The sequence below is a fragment of the Artibeus jamaicensis genome, unplaced genomic scaffold, assembly GCF_021234435.1.
Source record: "Artibeus jamaicensis isolate MK-2021 breed Jamaican fruit bat unplaced genomic scaffold, CSHL_Jam_final contig_3174, whole genome shotgun sequence".
In the NCBI taxonomy this organism is placed as follows: domain Eukaryota; kingdom Metazoa; phylum Chordata; class Mammalia; order Chiroptera; family Phyllostomidae; genus Artibeus; species Artibeus jamaicensis.
In genome coordinates, this window is record NW_026521738.1 from 994,035 (window position 1) to 1,009,971 (window position 15,937).

The 15,937-nt window shown below is 46.7% G+C and overlaps 2 protein-coding genes and 1 long non-coding RNA gene across 8 annotated transcripts; 1 reads left to right on the forward strand and 2 right to left on the reverse strand.

The window, feature by feature from the left end:
- Nucleotides 1-5,999: 5,999 nt before the first annotated feature.
- LOC119038389 (uncharacterized) lies at nucleotides 6,000-7,543 on the reverse strand. Of its 2 annotated transcripts, none has more exons than XR_008391220.1 (2): nucleotides 7,007-7,543; nucleotides 6,000-6,340 (listed from the first exon to the last, which is right to left on the reverse strand). It is a non-coding gene; the product is annotated as an uncharacterized LOC119038389 (long non-coding RNA). The 2 variants fall into 2 exon arrangements; XR_008391219.1 differs by having other exon boundaries at nucleotides 6,000-6,352.
- Nucleotides 7,544-7,639: 96 nt separating this feature from the next.
- On the forward strand, nucleotides 7,640-11,799 carry NAT8 (N-acetyltransferase 8 (putative)). 5 transcript variants are annotated; one of them, XM_037130896.2, is made up of 3 exons: nucleotides 8,077-8,157; nucleotides 8,564-8,634; nucleotides 10,789-11,799. In XM_037130896.2, the coding sequence occupies exon 3, from the start codon at nucleotides 10,863-10,865 to the stop codon at nucleotides 11,544-11,546; it is 684 nt and encodes a 227-aa protein (XP_036986791.2). In that variant the 5' UTR covers nucleotides 8,077-8,157; nucleotides 8,564-8,634; nucleotides 10,789-10,862; the 3' UTR covers nucleotides 11,547-11,799. The 5 variants fall into 5 exon arrangements, with proteins under 5 accessions (XP_036986792.2, XP_036986790.2, XP_036986791.2 ...); XM_037130897.2 differs by lacking the exons at nucleotides 8,077-8,157; nucleotides 8,564-8,634 and adding an exon at nucleotides 7,640-7,744; XM_037130895.2 differs by lacking the exon at nucleotides 8,564-8,634 and having other exon boundaries at nucleotides 8,074-8,157.
- LOC128627095 (translation initiation factor IF-2-like) lies at nucleotides 7,777-8,502 on the reverse strand. Its single transcript, XM_053663344.1, has one exon. It carries the CDS (start codon nucleotides 8,500-8,502, stop codon nucleotides 7,777-7,779), a length of 726 nt encoding a protein of 241 aa, XP_053519319.1.
- Nucleotides 11,800-15,937: the final 4,138 nt, after the last annotated feature.

Below are 15,937 nucleotides of genomic sequence, written 5' to 3' on the forward strand. Positions count from 1 at the left end.
AGCTTTTAGTTTTTGTCTATTGAGCATGATGTTGGCTGTAGGTCTTTCATTTATGGGCTTTATTATGTTGAGGAATGCTCCCTCTATTCCCACTTTGCTGAGTGTTTTAATCATAAATGGGTGCTGTACCTTATCAAATACTTTTCCTGCATCTATTGATATAATCATGTGATTTTTGTCTTTTCTTTTGTTTATGTGATGCATTACATTCATTGATTTGCAAGTATTGTACCATCCTTGCATCCCTGGGATGACTCTCACTTGGTCATGGTGTATGATTTTTTTTAATGTATTGTTGGATGTGGTTTGCCCATATTTTGTTGAGGATTTAAGTGTCTGTGTTCATCAGTGATATTGGCCTATAGTTTTCTTTGTTGTGTCTTTATGTGGTTTTGGGATTAGGATGATGCTGACTTCATAAAGAGTTTGGGAGTCTTCTGTCTTATTGAATTTTTTTGAATAGTCCGTGAAGTGTAGGGTTAGCTCTTTCTTAAAAGTTTTGTAAAATTCTCCTGTGAAACAGTCTGGTTCAGGGCTTTTGTGTGTCAGGAGTTTGTTGATTACAGCTTCAGTTTCATCTGCTGTTATTGATCTGTTCAGGCTTTCTGCTTCTTCATTCAGTTTTGGAAGATTACATTTTTTTAGAAATGTGTCCATTTCACCTAGGCTTTCTAATTCCTTGGCATACAGTTCTTCATAATTTCTTACAATGCTTTGTATTTCTGTGGTATCAGTTGTAGTCTCTCCTCTTTTATTTCTGATTGTGTTTATTTGGGTCCTCTCTTTTTTTCTTGATGAGTCTGCTTAAAGGCTTGGCAATTCTGTTTATCTTTTCAAGGAACCAGCTCCTGGATTCATTGATCCTTAGAATTGTGCTTTTAGTCTCTGTGTCATTTAATTCTGCTCTGATCTTGGTTATTTCCTTCCTTCTACTTGCTCTGGGCTGTCTTAGTTGTTGTTCCTCCAGTTCTTATAGGTGTAGGGGTAGGGAGTTTATTTGAAATGTTTCTATCTTTTTTAGGTAGGCATATATCACTATGGACTTCCCTTTCAGGACTGCCTTCACTGTGCCCCATAAGTTTTGGATTGTTGTGAATTCACTTTAAGTTCTTTCCAGGAGCTTTTTTGATTTCTTCCTTGATCTCATTCTTAACCCATTCATTGTCTAATAGTATGCTATTCAATCTTCATGAGTTTGAGTGTTTTGTTTTTTTTTTCCTTGAGGTTGGTTTCCAGTTTCAGTCTTTTGTGGTTAGAGAAAATGCTTGATATGATTTCACTTTTCTTGAATTTGTTGAGGCTTGTTTTGTGTCCTGTCATGTGGTCTATCTTTGAAAATGTACTATGTGCATTTGAAAAGAATTCATACTTTGGTTCTTTGGGATGAAAGGTTCCATAAATATCAGTTAAGTCCTTTCATCTAGGGCATTGTTCAACGTCACAATATCTTTGTTGATATTTTGCTTGGAAGATCTATCCATTTTTGACAGTAGGGTGTTAAAACCCCCTACATAATTATAATTATGTTGCTGTCAATATCTTTCTTGCAGTCCTCCAAGATTTTCCTTATATATTTGGGTGCTCCTATGTTGGGTGCATATATGTTTATAATGTTTATGCCTTCTTGATGGATTCTTCCCTTGAGTATTATGAAGTGTCCTGGGTCTCTTTTTATGGCCCTTTTTTTTGAAGTCTGTTTTGTCTGATATGAGTATTGCTGCCCCAGCATTTTTTCCCTGTCCATTTGCTTGGAATATTTTTTTTCCAGCCCTTTACTTTCAGCCTGTGTAGGTCTTTTGTTCTGAGGTAGGCCTTTTGTAGGCAGCATATGTGTGTATCATGTTTTGTTATCCATTCAGCTATCCTGTTTCGTTTGATTAGAGCATTTAATCCATTAACATTTAAGGTTATTATTGATAGGTACTTATTCATTTTTCTTTCTTTGTAGTTGTATTCCTCCCTTTCTCACCCCCCCCCTTTTTTTTTCTTCTTCTTATAGTAATCCCTTTAACATATCTTGCAGAGCTGGTTTTGGAGGGGGTGTATTCTTTGAGGCTACTTTTGTCTAGGAAACTCCTTATTTCACCTTCCATTTTAATCAAGAGCCTCACTAGCTTTAATCTTGGTTGCAGGCCTTTGTTTTTCATTACTTGGACTATCTCTTGCTATTCCCTTTTGGATTGGAGTGTTTTTGTTGAGAAGTCAGCTGCTAGCCTTATCAGAGCCCCTTTGTGTGTTACTTCTTGTTTCTCCCTTGCTGCTTTTAAGATTCTCTTTTTGTCTTCAAAACTTAGTTATGATATGTCTTGGAGTTGGCCTTTTTGGGTTCATTTTGCTTTGGATCTTCTGTGCTTTCTGAACTTACATGGTTTTCTCCCTCTCCAAGTTCGGAAAGTCTTCTGTCATTATTTTTTCAAACACGCTTTCTATCCCTTATTCCTTTTCTTCTCCTTGTATTCCTATGATTCAAATGTGTTTTATGTTATCATACAGTACCCTTAAGCTATCTTGTTATTTTAGTCATTTTTTTTTTGTGCAGCTGCTCTACCTGGTTATTTCTTTCCACTGTGTCTTCCAGCTCACTGATTTGGTCCTTTGCTTCATCCAGTTTGCTTGTAATTCATTCTATTTTGTTTTTAATTTCAGAAGTTTTCTTTTTCATTTATTTCTGTTTTTGTTTATAGTTTCTATTTCCTTTTTCATACTGTTGTAGTTCTCATTCAGTTCCTTGTCATTGTCTGCAAGCTCCTTGAGCTTGGTTATAAGAATGGTTATTCTTATAACCATTATTTTGAATTCTGTATCTGATAGTACCTCCATTTTGTTTAGCTCTTTAGTGGGGAGTCTTCTGTTCCTTTTGATTGCAGGTTCTTTTTTGTTTGTTTGTTTGTTTCCCCATTTTAGGTGACTCTTTTTGTTTGTTCCTGCACTTCCTGATGTTCTGCTTTGCTAGCTGTCTTTGTAGGGTCAACTTCTATGGCAGGAGTCCTGTGGGATTTAGTGGTGTGGTCTCTTTGATCTCCTTGTCTGGATGCTCTAGGGTTGCTCTTCTGTTTGTGTGGACTCTCTTGTTGTACTTGGGTTTTTACCTTTTGGTGGTTTCTTTGTTGGTGGGTTCTCTCCTCCAGCAGGTATAATGATGTTCACAGCTCCCACCTATGCTTGTATGTAATCAGTGGCAGGGGAAAGGCAAAGTGGATTAAGACAGCAGGAGAGTATTCTATGGGATTTAAAGTACCAACAAGTAGAAAAGAGATAGGTGATCTTTTGGGTTAGTGTAGCATTAGCCATGATATTTCCCCCAACTGGCCACTTCCATAAAAGATGAAAAAGAGCTAAGACTCTTGTTAGAGGGGAGAAGGATTTTGAGCTGAATCCAGAAAACAGCTTGTGCAAGGTCAGATGATGAGCTATAGTGAGAGTAAAGGATAGAAAGTAGGCCTAGTGTGCAAGAGAATAAAATTAACCATAACAGTAATAAAGCTCAAGAAGACAGTGAAATGGGCCAGGATCAAGCAGGGGTGCTGTGTAGTATTTACAATCATATGGAACAATAATTACAATAGTACTAGAACAACAATAATATGACAGAATCTATATGATCTGAATAACAAGAATAGGAAGTACTCAACCTAGGGTAGTGTGCTATCGGAACTCAAGTGAAGTGAAAGAAGGAAAATACAACATGAAAGAATCAGGAAAACCAGTCAAACAATGCAATTAAATAAATAAAACTAAAGAGAAAGAAGAGAAAAAATATTAATGAAATAAAAAGTAAAAATAATAATACAAATAATAATATGCAAGTTCTATGGGGGTAGCAAATGACATTTGTCTGTTTCTCTGTTGTTGTGGTTGGCCTTGTGCTCCATCTGGACCTTTCACAGCTCCAGGTGTTATTGTCTCACTTGGAAAATAAAGCGGGGGGGGGGGACTGGTGGGGAGAAGAAGAAAAGCCTCCTGCAGACTTTAAACCCGCCAAGGGAGTTCTGCAGGTCTTCCTTGATGCTGTAGGCTGAGCGGGGCTGGGCTTTGCTTTTCTCCCCCTGGTTTTGCAATGGTGGAGGCTAGGTCTGGGCTGCAATATTCACAGTTGTCCAGCCTCCAGCCCAGGTCCTCCATGCATTGCTAGGCCCCCACTGTCCATCTGAGCCAGGCCAATGTCTAACCCCCCCCAGTTAAGTTGCCTGTGATGTGCACTAATTAGGGGAAACTCACACATCACCTTCTCCCTCTTTACTGGCCTACGTGCTAGGCACCCTCAAAGTCTCTTCAGGGTAGTTCAGCTCCCCCACTGAGTTAAGTCTTTCTGGGGATTGCTAACTCCCTGGGCCCTGCTGCCCTCGGCCAGCCAGCCACTGTGCAAGAGTTCCTTAAGCAGGGACTGAGTGCCTTTTTCTTTCTTTCTTTCTTCTTCTTCTTTTTTTTTTTTTTTAAGTAAAATCCTCATGTTTAAGCCCACCATTCTTAAACAAGCATCTGGCTTTTCACACAGCCTAACTTTCTAACCAGACCAGAGACTATCTGGGTCAGGGTCCATCACAGCCCAACTTGTCTCCCTTCTTCAGGTGTCACCCAGCTCCCTAATTTCTCTGGTAATGACCCAGCTGGAGTCCACACTCCCAGCAGGTGAACACCGCCCCTGTGTACCTCCCACTTCATCTTTTCCCTCTTAGCGACCTCAAGCATCCAAGTGTATCCTGCTGCTGATCTGGCTCTCTTCCAAGGATCCTGTGGCAGGAACTGACTGGGCCAGGGGCTGCAGCAGCTCTGGTCCCCACACTGATCCCAGGGACCTTCTGTCCCAATGCAATCTGATTTTCAATGTCCTCTACAATTTTGGCCTCCATACTTCATATAAGCTGGGATTCCATTAGCTGTACACTCTGTTCCTCAGAAGATCTACTAGGTGTTCAGCTGAGCGCAGGGGGAAGTGGGCTCTGCTCCCACCTACCTCACCACCATCTTCCCTTAATGTTTCTTGCATGTACTGTGCTAGAGCACTTTATAAGCATTCCCTCAGTTAGTCCTCATTACAACCCCAAGAGATTTTCCAAGTGAGGAACCAGCCTTGGTCTCTCAATTTTTCGAAAAATTTCAAGCATACAAGACAATTGCAAATATTACAATGAATATCCATGTGTCTTTCAAGTGAATTCACCATCTGTCAATATTTGCTACATTTGGTATGTGTCAAGTACCTGTCTGCATGTCACACAAATGCAATACCTGCTTTTCTTCTGAACTATTTGAGAGGAAGTTAGACCTTGGGGTACTCACCCTACACTGTATTTAATTGCCATGGCTCTTAGTCTCCTTTAATCTAGAATAATCCTTTTTAAAAAATATGTTAACATTTTTTAGAGTACTGTAGATGTCTTTCAGAATTCTACAATCTGGAGTTGTTCCTAATTTGAGTCGATTCAAATATTTTTGGAACAATAATAGGTAGATGGATGTTGTGTCCATCTGCCTACTTGCATGTCATCGAGAGGCACATAATGTCAGTTGTCCCCCACACTGGTGAAACAAAGTTTGATCACTTGGTTCAGATGGTCCCCCCAAACCTCTCCATTATAAAGGCAGCTTCCCCCTGAAATTTAGAGAGCTGAGGCTCCCCTCAAAGCTCGAAATGCTGGGGTCAGGGTTAAATCTGAGATCTGCGAGGCCTGGTAGGCTGTGCTCCTGACGACTTCATCACACCACTTCATCCCATGCCATTGCTCTCAAACATGTTTGTTTCATTTATTTTTTAAAGGGGGAGAGAGGGCCAAATTATTATCTAAAAATCAACAGATTTTGTTGGCATTAAACTTAGAGGTATTTTAAGTCTGAGTATGGGTATAAACCAAAAACCAGAAACTACATTTGGTAGACATGGGAAGTGTTCCAGTAATTACAGATTGGAAGGCAGAAAGCAATTTAGAATATTGAAACTGGAAAAGACACCAGTGTTTAGGCTGCCTGTTACTACCAAACCCAATAAGCAATGACAGCAATTGAATCTTTATGGGCTCTTTATTCAGATGGTCTGTGATCTGAGAAGAGGGCCGGTTCACACCCAAAAGAACTGTCTTATCTTTTCTTTCCAGGCCAATGTTTTTATAGCAGGGAATAAACAAGGTGCGGTGAGGGGTTTTGAAGTTCAGGGAGGATTGGGTAGAAGAAACTGCAACATTCCTGCCCTGGGCAGTTAGCTGTTTCCAGGGGAGGGTGGTCGTCTGTCTCTCCCTGTAACACGAAGGCCCGATGCCTCCACTTGTCCAGGCAGTAATCTTTAGCAGTGCCCCAGGAGGTCGGCTGTTGTCCCTGGATCGAGGGTGGGCCTTATCTGTAGGATCTGAAACAAAAGCTTTAACATATATATTATTTACTAAGCTTATAACTATTTACCTTAAACTAAAATTTTCCAGCACTTACGTCCTCGATCAGTGACTTCATCACACCATCCCATGCCATCGCTCTTAAACATGTTCGTTTTATTTATTTTTAAAGGGGGGAAGAGGGCCAAATTAGTATTATTTAAAAATTTGATTACAACAGATTTTGTAGGCATTAAATTTAGAGGTAGGCCCTGGCTGGTGTAGCTCAGTGGATTGAACTCGGGCCTGCGAACCAGACAATCGAGGTTCGATTCCCAGTCAGGGCACATGCCTGGGTTGCAGGCTGGTTCCCTGCAGGCCAGTTCCCAGCAGGGGATGCGCAAAGGGCAACCATACATTGATGTTTCTCTCCCTTTCTCCTTTCCTTCCCCTCTAAAGATAAATAAATAAATTCAAAAAAATTCAAAAAAAATAAATTTAGAGGTATTTTAAGTTTGAATATGGATATAAACCCCAAACCAGAAACTACAATTGGTAAAAACATGAGAAGTTTTCCAGTAATTACAGATTGGAAGGCAGGAAGTAATTTATAGAAACAGACAAACCCCACCTTCACAGTAATTGTGCTGCACATTTGAATGTCAGTAGTGCATTAGTAAACTGTTCACGTTTAGGATCTTCACCTTGAGATTCGACAGCTATTTCTTGAAAACTTTCTTGGTGCTCTGTGCAAATAAACTGGTCTTCCACATGTCTCAGCACACACTTAAAATATCTCCATTGCATATATACAAAACACCTACCATTTGGGCAAGGCAAAGTTATGTACTCTCATAACCAAACTATAATGTACCTCTCAAATACGAACAATATACACACAGTACATGGTATATAGTATTCACAAAATAAAATATAATACGAGCTGTAACTTTTTTAACATCTTTTGCACTTGTAGTTTGCAACAAGGAAAATTTCCATTTCTCTACTAATATTCAAGAGTCCAGAAGTTTGGGGAAAAATATGTTTTACATACGTACTGAAATCCAAGATCTAAGTTTGAACTTCTAGGCAAGTTTTTCAGTGTATTGCTATCAATTCCCTGTTTGGGTTGGTATTTTCAATACTGCTCTGCATCCAGTGACTACATGGCTTTGGAGGAATGCCAGCAGGACATGGATCACTAAACCGCCCCAGCATAATTTTCCTTTGGCTCACTTCAGTTAGAACCGTCAGTGATAGCAGGCCACAAAAAAAAAAGAAACAAAAATGCTGATTTCTTCAAATGCTTAAAAAAAAAAAAATGTTCTCAATATTTTAAAAAGGCCTTTTCCCCCCACCTTGCTCCTGAATTTTGTCAGACAAAACAGAATTCTGCTGAAAGTTATTTTCATTTCTTTTTGCAGCAGTGATCTTGGTTAGCGGTAAGTTACATCTGATTTTTGTCTGTTTATCTTCAGTTGTCCACAAGAGGACAAGCTAGGAACATTTTCTCCATTTTCTCTTTTCTAAGCGAGGGCTTGCCAGGCGCCGCAGGAGGCAGCAGACAAGGGAAAAGGCTCGCTTCCCCAATTCCGGGTGTGCTGCAAGACCCGGGGCCTAGGCTGCGGCCCGGTCCCCGAGGTCCGGCACCGCGCTCCGCTCCCTCTGCCCCGCCGGTTGAGCCCCGCCCGCTCTCCAGGCGGCAGGTGCTGCTGGTACCGGTGGGAGCGGCCAGGCAGCTTCCCCACGGGGCTGGCCCGCACCTTCTTCTTTGGCCGCTTCTTTGGGGGGGCCCGAGAGGTGTCCGCACCCGGGAGAGGCTGCTGTTGGGCAGAGGTGCCGGGGCGCCTGAGGGGTAAGACACGGACTGCCCCCTTGGCGGTGAGAGAGGAAGAGGGTGGGGCGGTGCCCTGGGGTCCGAAATCCAGGCGAAAGCGCCCCCCCGCCCCGGAGGGCACCAGCGGGAGGGCCCGGAAGTAACCGGGAGGGGAAAAGCCCGGGGGCACACGAGGGCAGCGCCGGGACTAGAGGGTCCTGCTGCGGAAGGTGACAGCCCAGCGCTGGGAGGAAAGCGGCTCCGCGGGAGGAGGAGCAAGTGGAGCTGGAGGCGCCGGGCGCCGATCAGGGAGCCCGAGTGCGTGCGGGCTGTGCGTGTTTCACTGCTGTGTGGCCCCACCGCGTCCACAATTCTGTTACACATTCGTGTTGCTTTTATTTTTGTCCCCTAACAAGTAAATCTTGGTACATGTTGCTTTCTTTAGGATAGCTTCCCCGAAGCGGAATTATTGGGAAAGAGGATGTGCACTCCTTAAAGGCTTTTAATACCGGAAAGGTGCGCCATTTTCCATGCCCAGTAGCAGCGTGCAAGCCTGCGAATCTCTGCCAGTCCTTTTAACTTTTAAGCATTTTGCCATTGTGGCATGTCGGACAACTGATGGAGTAGAACTCATATGTTTATTGGATTGCATGTTATGAAGAGCGGTTTTACAGGTCTGGTTTATGTAACGATAGACGGTGTTTTCAGCTCCTTTTAACAAGAAAACAAATCAAAGCAATGCCATTTCGTGGGTTTACATAAGCTCCACAAGTCTTTTAGAGAAAGTCGCTTTTAGCCAAGTTAGGAGCAGCTTCCTTTACTTTAACCTGGTACCTGCAGAGCCCAAATGCTCCACTGGCAAAGGCAAACTTGCTAGAGAGCGTTTGGTGCTGGGAGGGAAGCACGTTGGAAGACCACGGTGATTTGGCTCCTAGGTCAAGGATTACATACCAAAGCAGAAAGTTGTGTCTTCCCCTCTGCTCTGGAACAGGGTGGGGGAAATGCGCTATATTAGCCTGGTGAACATTGTTGCTCCTCATCTGCCAAGTCTTTTTTTTTTTTTAATTTTTTTTAGACTTTATTTATCTTTAGATGGGAAGGGAAGGAGAGAGGGAGAGAAACATCAATGTATGGCTACCTTTCGTGCCTCCCCTGCTGGCAACTGGCCTGCAACCCAGGCATGTGCCCTGACTGGGAATCGAACCGTGATTCTCTCGTTCGCAGGCCCCAGCTCAATCCACTGAGCTACACTAGCCAGGGAATCATCTGCCAAGCCTTCAACTGAGTTGCCCCAGGTGAAGGGTCTTTAGACCCTAACAGCTACCCCCCAACACACTGAAAATTACAGGGACTGTTCATAAGCCCTGTGCCTTCTTTTTAGGCTGTTCAAGAACCTGCTAACAGCACCTTCTTCACCCCAACTAATTACTAGTAATCACAGAGGAGAATGGAGAACAGGTGCCCTGTCCTGTCCTGGCCCAGCTCCTTGACACTGGGGTTCATGATTAACAAATCAGGACCCACCCAATGAGGTGGCCTCCAGGGACTGGTCCTCAGAGGCAGTGCAGGCTCTCTGCACACTCTTCCTGAATGCCAGTCAGCAGCTGAGAGAGGAGGTGAGGTGGAGGCCACCGTGGACATTGGAGGCTTTGGGGGTAACAGGTGAGAGGACAGGGGTGGAGAGACAGTGCCCTGGGTGTGGCCTGCAGCCCCAGGCCCTCCTGGCTCTCAGGGAAGGGCAGGTTTTGGTATTTGGCTCTTATGCCACCTTAGCAGCCTAAAAAGTTGCAGTCAAGGGGGAAGGAGCCTTTGCTGAAACCTACACCTGGGAACACAGGGTTCCTGCAATATATGGGCCCTGGCAGAGGGACCAAAGGGTAGGGGACACATGCCCTCCCTGGCTGCTGCACAGGGTCACCCCAACACACCAAGAAGCTTAGAAGAGACAAGAGAAAAGGACAGAGGGTGGAGGTGGAGGATACTTTTTATACCAGAGTTTTGTATATGTTGTTGAACCAAAATCTCAAAACAACCTCAGAAGGCAGATTTTGATTATGCTGCTGTGCAGATAAAGAAGCAGAGGCTTAGGGGGGTTAAGTGACATGTTCAAGGTCACACAGCAAGAGAGGAGTGAAGCTGATCATGTTATAGGAAAACGAAGCAACCAGACACCGAGGGATTCTGGAGTACGAGGTTTAGTAACGTGCGCAGGTGCAGAGGAGTCAGTCTCCAAATTCTGAGCCCCGAACAAAGGATTCTTGGGGTTTATATAGTCTAGGGGTCTTCCTGTCTACGTAGCAAAGTGGGATACAGAAGCGGAATGCAGTAATTAGTTCTATCTACTGGGCAGAAGCAGAGTACAAAGGCTAAATGTGAAAATTAGTTCTATCAGCGGGGGGTGCTAGTCCCAGTCCTTGTGACTATCCTGCTGTTTGCTTTTCCCAGAGGCCTTATTGCTCTCCCAGGGTGCCTGGGGTTTTGGGTGAGCAAAGGTTTTTCAAAGCTTCCCACATCAATCACATGCAGGTCTTTCTGACCCTGCCCCTTCTCCCATGGCTGTGGCCAAATTCCTGCCAGGCAGAAGCACAAAGACAAGCCCTTGAGCAGGGTCTCTGGTTCCTGGGAGGTGGGAGAGGTAGGCGTTCTCATGTGGCTTCCTGTCTTCCCCAGGGCTGCCTGGAAGGGGTGCAGGGACGCCTAGCTCTCTCTGGTGGACTTTGAGATTCAGACACACAACGTCTTCCATGGCTCCTTACCACATCCGCAAATATCAGGAGAGTGACTGCCAGTGTGTCCTGGACTTGTTCTCCCAGGGCATGACTGAGCATGCCTCCACCACCTTCCGCCACATCCTGAAGCTGCCGAAAATACTTGTGTTCTTGCTTGGGGTGCCCCTCGCTCTATTCCTGGTCTCTGGGTCCTGGTTCCTGGCTCTCGTGGCCGGCCTCACCCTCCTCGCTGCCTTGAGGTTCCTTGCCAAATACCCCTGGACCGAGTACGTGTCCCACACTTTGCGCACAGACATGTCTGACATCAGTAAAACCTACCTCAGTGGGCCTGGCTCCTGCTTCTGGGTCGCTGAGTCTGAGGGGCAGGTGGTGGGCACGGTGGGAGCTCTGCCAGTGGAGGAGCCCACCCCGCAAAAGAGGCAGCTGCAGCTGTTTCGCTTAAGTGTGTCCTCGGAGCACCGGGGCCAGGGGATAGCGAAAGCCCTGGTCAGAACTCTCCTGCAGTTTGCGAGGGACCAGGGCTACAGTGAGGTTGTGCTCAACACCACCATGCTGCAGGAGTCCGCCATAGCGCTCTACCAGAGCATGGGCTTCCGGAAGACTGGCCAGGACTCCTCCGAAATCTGGGGGCTAATTGCTGTCCCTATATTACAATTTACTTACCAGCTCCCTTCTGCTCAGGTTTCTCAGGCATCATAGCAGAATGGGGACTTGTCATCTGTTTCCTGGTGCATCCGCCAGGACAGGATGGGCTCTGCAGCAGTAACAAGCTAACCCTGAGTTCTCACTGTAACAGTAAAAGCTTTTGTTTGTAAACATCGAAGCCCCCGGGGCGGGGTGTAGTTCTGCTCCTTTCCTTCTTTTTGGGTCGTCACTGTCATATTTATCTAGTTACACAAATGTTGCATAAAACCAATCACAAAAGCATAATAAACATTTACTTGGTTTGTGAGTGTGTGGGTCAGTTGTGTAGCCTGCGCTTGGCTGGGCAGCTCTTCTCATTGGGCCTTGTTCATCTGGGTTAGGGTGGCTGATTCGTGTGTCCTGGTGTTGGCCGAAGGACAACGACCCAGGGCTTTCTCATGTTCCAGCAGGGTCATTCAGGATGGTTCCAGGGTAATTGCGGGTGAACATTCACCTGCAATGAAAGTCCTAAAGTAAAGCAGAAATAAGTAAATGCTTCCTGAAGCCTTTGTAGGTCTCACATCTGCTAACATCCCAGGCTCAGCAAGAAGAAAGGGACCTGCGTCTTCAGTGAGAGGAGCTGCGGAGCCCTGTGGCAGAGGGACTGGGAGAGGAGTGTGGGCTGACTCCAGGTGAGAAGGGCGGCCAGTGATGCCCTTCGTCTGCCTGGCCCCCAGCTGCTCTGCTGGAGGGGAGGAAGGCAGCCAGCGACAGAGTGTGGGATGTTGACTACTGGGCTAGATCTGGAATTCCTGCCAGCCACACCTCACTGGCTGGGACCCCATCACGTGGCCCCCAGGTCTGGAGGAAGGCTGGGAAATTCGTGTCCTGGAAGAGAAAGAGCAAAGTTTCCAGATCTGCCACCCCTGGGACCCCATCGCTGCCCCCAGATGCTCAGAGATTTTCACAGGCAAAACTGCCTCATCCGCTTAAGCCTCTGACCAACTGTGAGGAGGAGCTGGGGCCCAGAACTGGTGCGTGCAGCCCCGTGCACCCTTCCCAGCCTGCTCACCACCAGCATGGGTGTCCCCACGTAGTCTGGAGCCTCTCACCGGGTCCCCCCACCCAGAGGGTACTTTCAGGAGCTGGAAATCCAGGTGCCCTCAGATGGATCTTGTGACACACAGCAGTGTCTGTGTCCTGGTCTACTATGCTCTGCTCCTTGCTGGGAGCTTAGGTCCGCTGCTGGGTCAGCCAGGCCACAAACCTGGTCTCATCCTGCCACCTTGTGTTGGCCTCAGCACATTACATCTAAATGGAGCCCTCCAACTACGTGTATAGTGCTACTCCAACATTCCTATTTCTCTCCCCCAAAACCACAAGCCTCAACTTTATTCCTGCATCTCAGCTTCTAGTCTCCCCGGCCTTGGAGTCGCCCCACAGGCCCCTCTGCCACCCATCTTCCTCCTCCAGGTCTGTACCTTGCACCTCCAACGTGATTTTCAGAGAACTTGACCATTGAAACCACTTGTTTAACTGTGCCCCCCACTTCTGAGTTTTAAAGCAAATTTCTAGGTCTTTAGTTGTGTTCCAGCTTCAAATTTAATGTCAGGGCCTAGGGTCCATCTGCCCTGAGGGGCAGGACGAGGCAGGGACCTGCTTCTGTCAGCTGTCCGGGGTCCTTTTGTTACCGAACAAGAGGTGGGGGGCGGGGGCAGTATTTGGCCCACCTAGGGATGCCAAAAACTGATAAAGAACAGGGGCCTTTCCCAAGTACAGTATACTAATATCTACTGGGCTCTTTTGTCCGCCGCCAATTGGAAAGACATCTCTCAATGCCAGAGATTTGTGAAAAGGAAACAAAATGTTTATTTAATGCTATTCAGGCCTAACGCCTCCACTAAAATATCAAAGTCCTTTAGGGTCTACACCTACACCCACACAGCTCCCTTCTCCCACTGCCCCCACTCCGGGTACCGTAAATCAGGAAAAGAGCACATGTCTGTGTTTGAGGCCGCTGGTATTGTCAACTGTGTCAGGCAGGATCTCGAGTTAATCCAAAGTACTGTGGTACCCTCTCATGGTCCACTGGCAAGAGTCCTTTGTACCCAGTTCCAGTCAAAGTCTCCCTTGCTTTTCAGGCCCCGCGGCCAAAGGGAGCACCCCAAAGCCACGTGGGCCTCTTCTACCAAAGCTGGGGGGTTTGCACTCTGGCCAAAAGCGCGTGTGGCTTTCTTCTTCACCTGGCTGCAGGGGTCTCCATTCTGGCAAAGCTGCGTGGTTTTCTCTTTCACCTGGGAAAGAGGGGGTCCGCACCCTGCCAGAACCACGTGGCTCCCTCTTTTACCTCACCAAGAGGGGGTCCTCACTCTGCTGAAACCGTGTGGCTCTCTCCTACATGACTGAAGTGGTCCTCACTCTGCCCCAAACTGTGTGGCTCTCCCTTCACCTGGGCAGTTATCCCCTCATGTCCCAGAGCCAATCTTTTCCAAGCTCTCACACTGGCGCCCTCACTCAGGGGCACAGCCCCTAGTTACATCCTGGGTACAAACCACTCCCTTCTCCCTAGCTCAAAACTTGGCCACAGCTATTTAACATATCGATGAAACCAGTTAAAGGTTATAGATACGTTAAATAATCATTCCAGAGGTTAGCTGCAAAACTGTTGCTATGCAAAACAGCTCTCAATGGCCCTGGCTCTATTTGTCTCATCCCCTTGGGGGGGGGGTGAGGACATCTTATATGTCTCTCCAATATTCCTATACACTTTGAATTCTGGACACCATTCCAAATCTTTTTTTTTTTTTGCCCCCCCCCCCCCCCCCCCCCGCTGCACCCTGTATCCCTTTGAGTCCTTTATATTTGAGCCCCAACAGGAGGGATCCCACCCGGGCACCACTAGTCCTGGAGACAAGGGAGTCCACAGTGAACCCCAGGCTCTGAAAGGTCTTTAAAGTAACAATTAAGTAGCTGTATGGATTCCAGTGTGGTCCATGGCCTCAGGGGCTTCAGGGCCAGAGGAGGTTGGGAGAACAAGGAGGGCAGGGGCAGACGTGCTGTCAAAGTGGGGACAAGGAACTGCTGACCCCACGGTAGGACACTGAGAGGGCACCTAACCTCCTCTCTGGGGAGGGCTTCGCAGAGGGGCCAGGGCTTCTGCTCCTGAAATACAAACCCGGAGAGAGCGCGCCCATTACCTGGTCGTCTGCACTCTGAGCCACTTTCACCGAGCGGAAGCTCTCTGTCTGCCCTCGGCCCTCGCACATGCTGTTCCCTCTGTCTGGAACATTCTCCTCTCACCTCCCCTCCACACGCCCTCTATGTCTGTTCAGTTTCTACGCTTCTCAGCTGAGTGGCAAGATAATCGTGTTTGGATAATTCCCGAGCCTCAGTTGTACATGGTGAATGTACTAAATGCCACTGAATTGTAGATTTTTAAATAATTTATGTGAAATTCAACTCTAAAAAAATAAAAGAATTTAGATGGCTCTAAAACCCCAAAGAAGTTACAAAAGGTTAAAGAGAGCAAAGGTGTTGAGAGGTTTTGACTGGGAGAGGTGCCGCAGCACCGAGTCCGCTGCGGAGGAGGCGCCCATAGGAGAGGACTGGGGCGCCTGCGTCTCTCTGTGGTCGGAGCAAAAGCACAGACCCCGGGAGTCTCAAAGTCATCGTGGGCGCCTGTGGGCCTGGAACTTCAGCAGAGGCAGGACGTTGCTGGTGTGTGCCCGTGTGTGTGTGTGTGTGTGTGTGTGTGTGTGTGTGTTGACGGGGCTGCTTCTGAACTGGGCTGTGTGTGGGCTTGTGGCTCCAGATGCAGACACAGGTGAGGCAGGGCGTGGGGGTGGGAGGGGGCTGCACTGTACTGGTCTGTGATTTGTGCAGGAACCCGCTGGTGCAGGTGTGGGAGACTGAGTTTTCCAGGCAGCAGAGAGGGCGGGGGCCATGGCAGTTTTCCAGGTCAGGGGCTTGAACCCAGCAGGAAGAAAACCGGAATACTGACTCCAAACTTCCCTTTGTAATAGCCATTAGTAGTAGAAACATACAAACAGCCGTTAGGCATCTGCAGTTCCTGAGACTGGGTAATAAATAAATGTCAGGGAACGGCTGGGTTAAAATTCCTAGCCAAATAAGGTAACTGACCAAGGCCCGCCAGATGAGACCCCCAGCTCCCAGCCACCAATTAGAGACTTTTGCCGTTTTTTTAACTTAGCAACCTGGCTAATAGCTAACTGCCACATCTGCTTCTGTAACCCCGCATTCGCTTGCTCTGCCCTATAAGAACCCCATAGTCTGTGAGCCACGCGCGACTCCCATCTGTAGCTTTAAAGCTAATGTGACTCCGTTCACATCTGGGGAAGTTCGCCCCTGCGCAGGTAAAGCTTGGCCACCAAATTTATAATTAGACTATTATTTTGTAATCAATAAAATTAGAGATCTTTGAAACCTATCTTCGTCTCCGAGAGCGT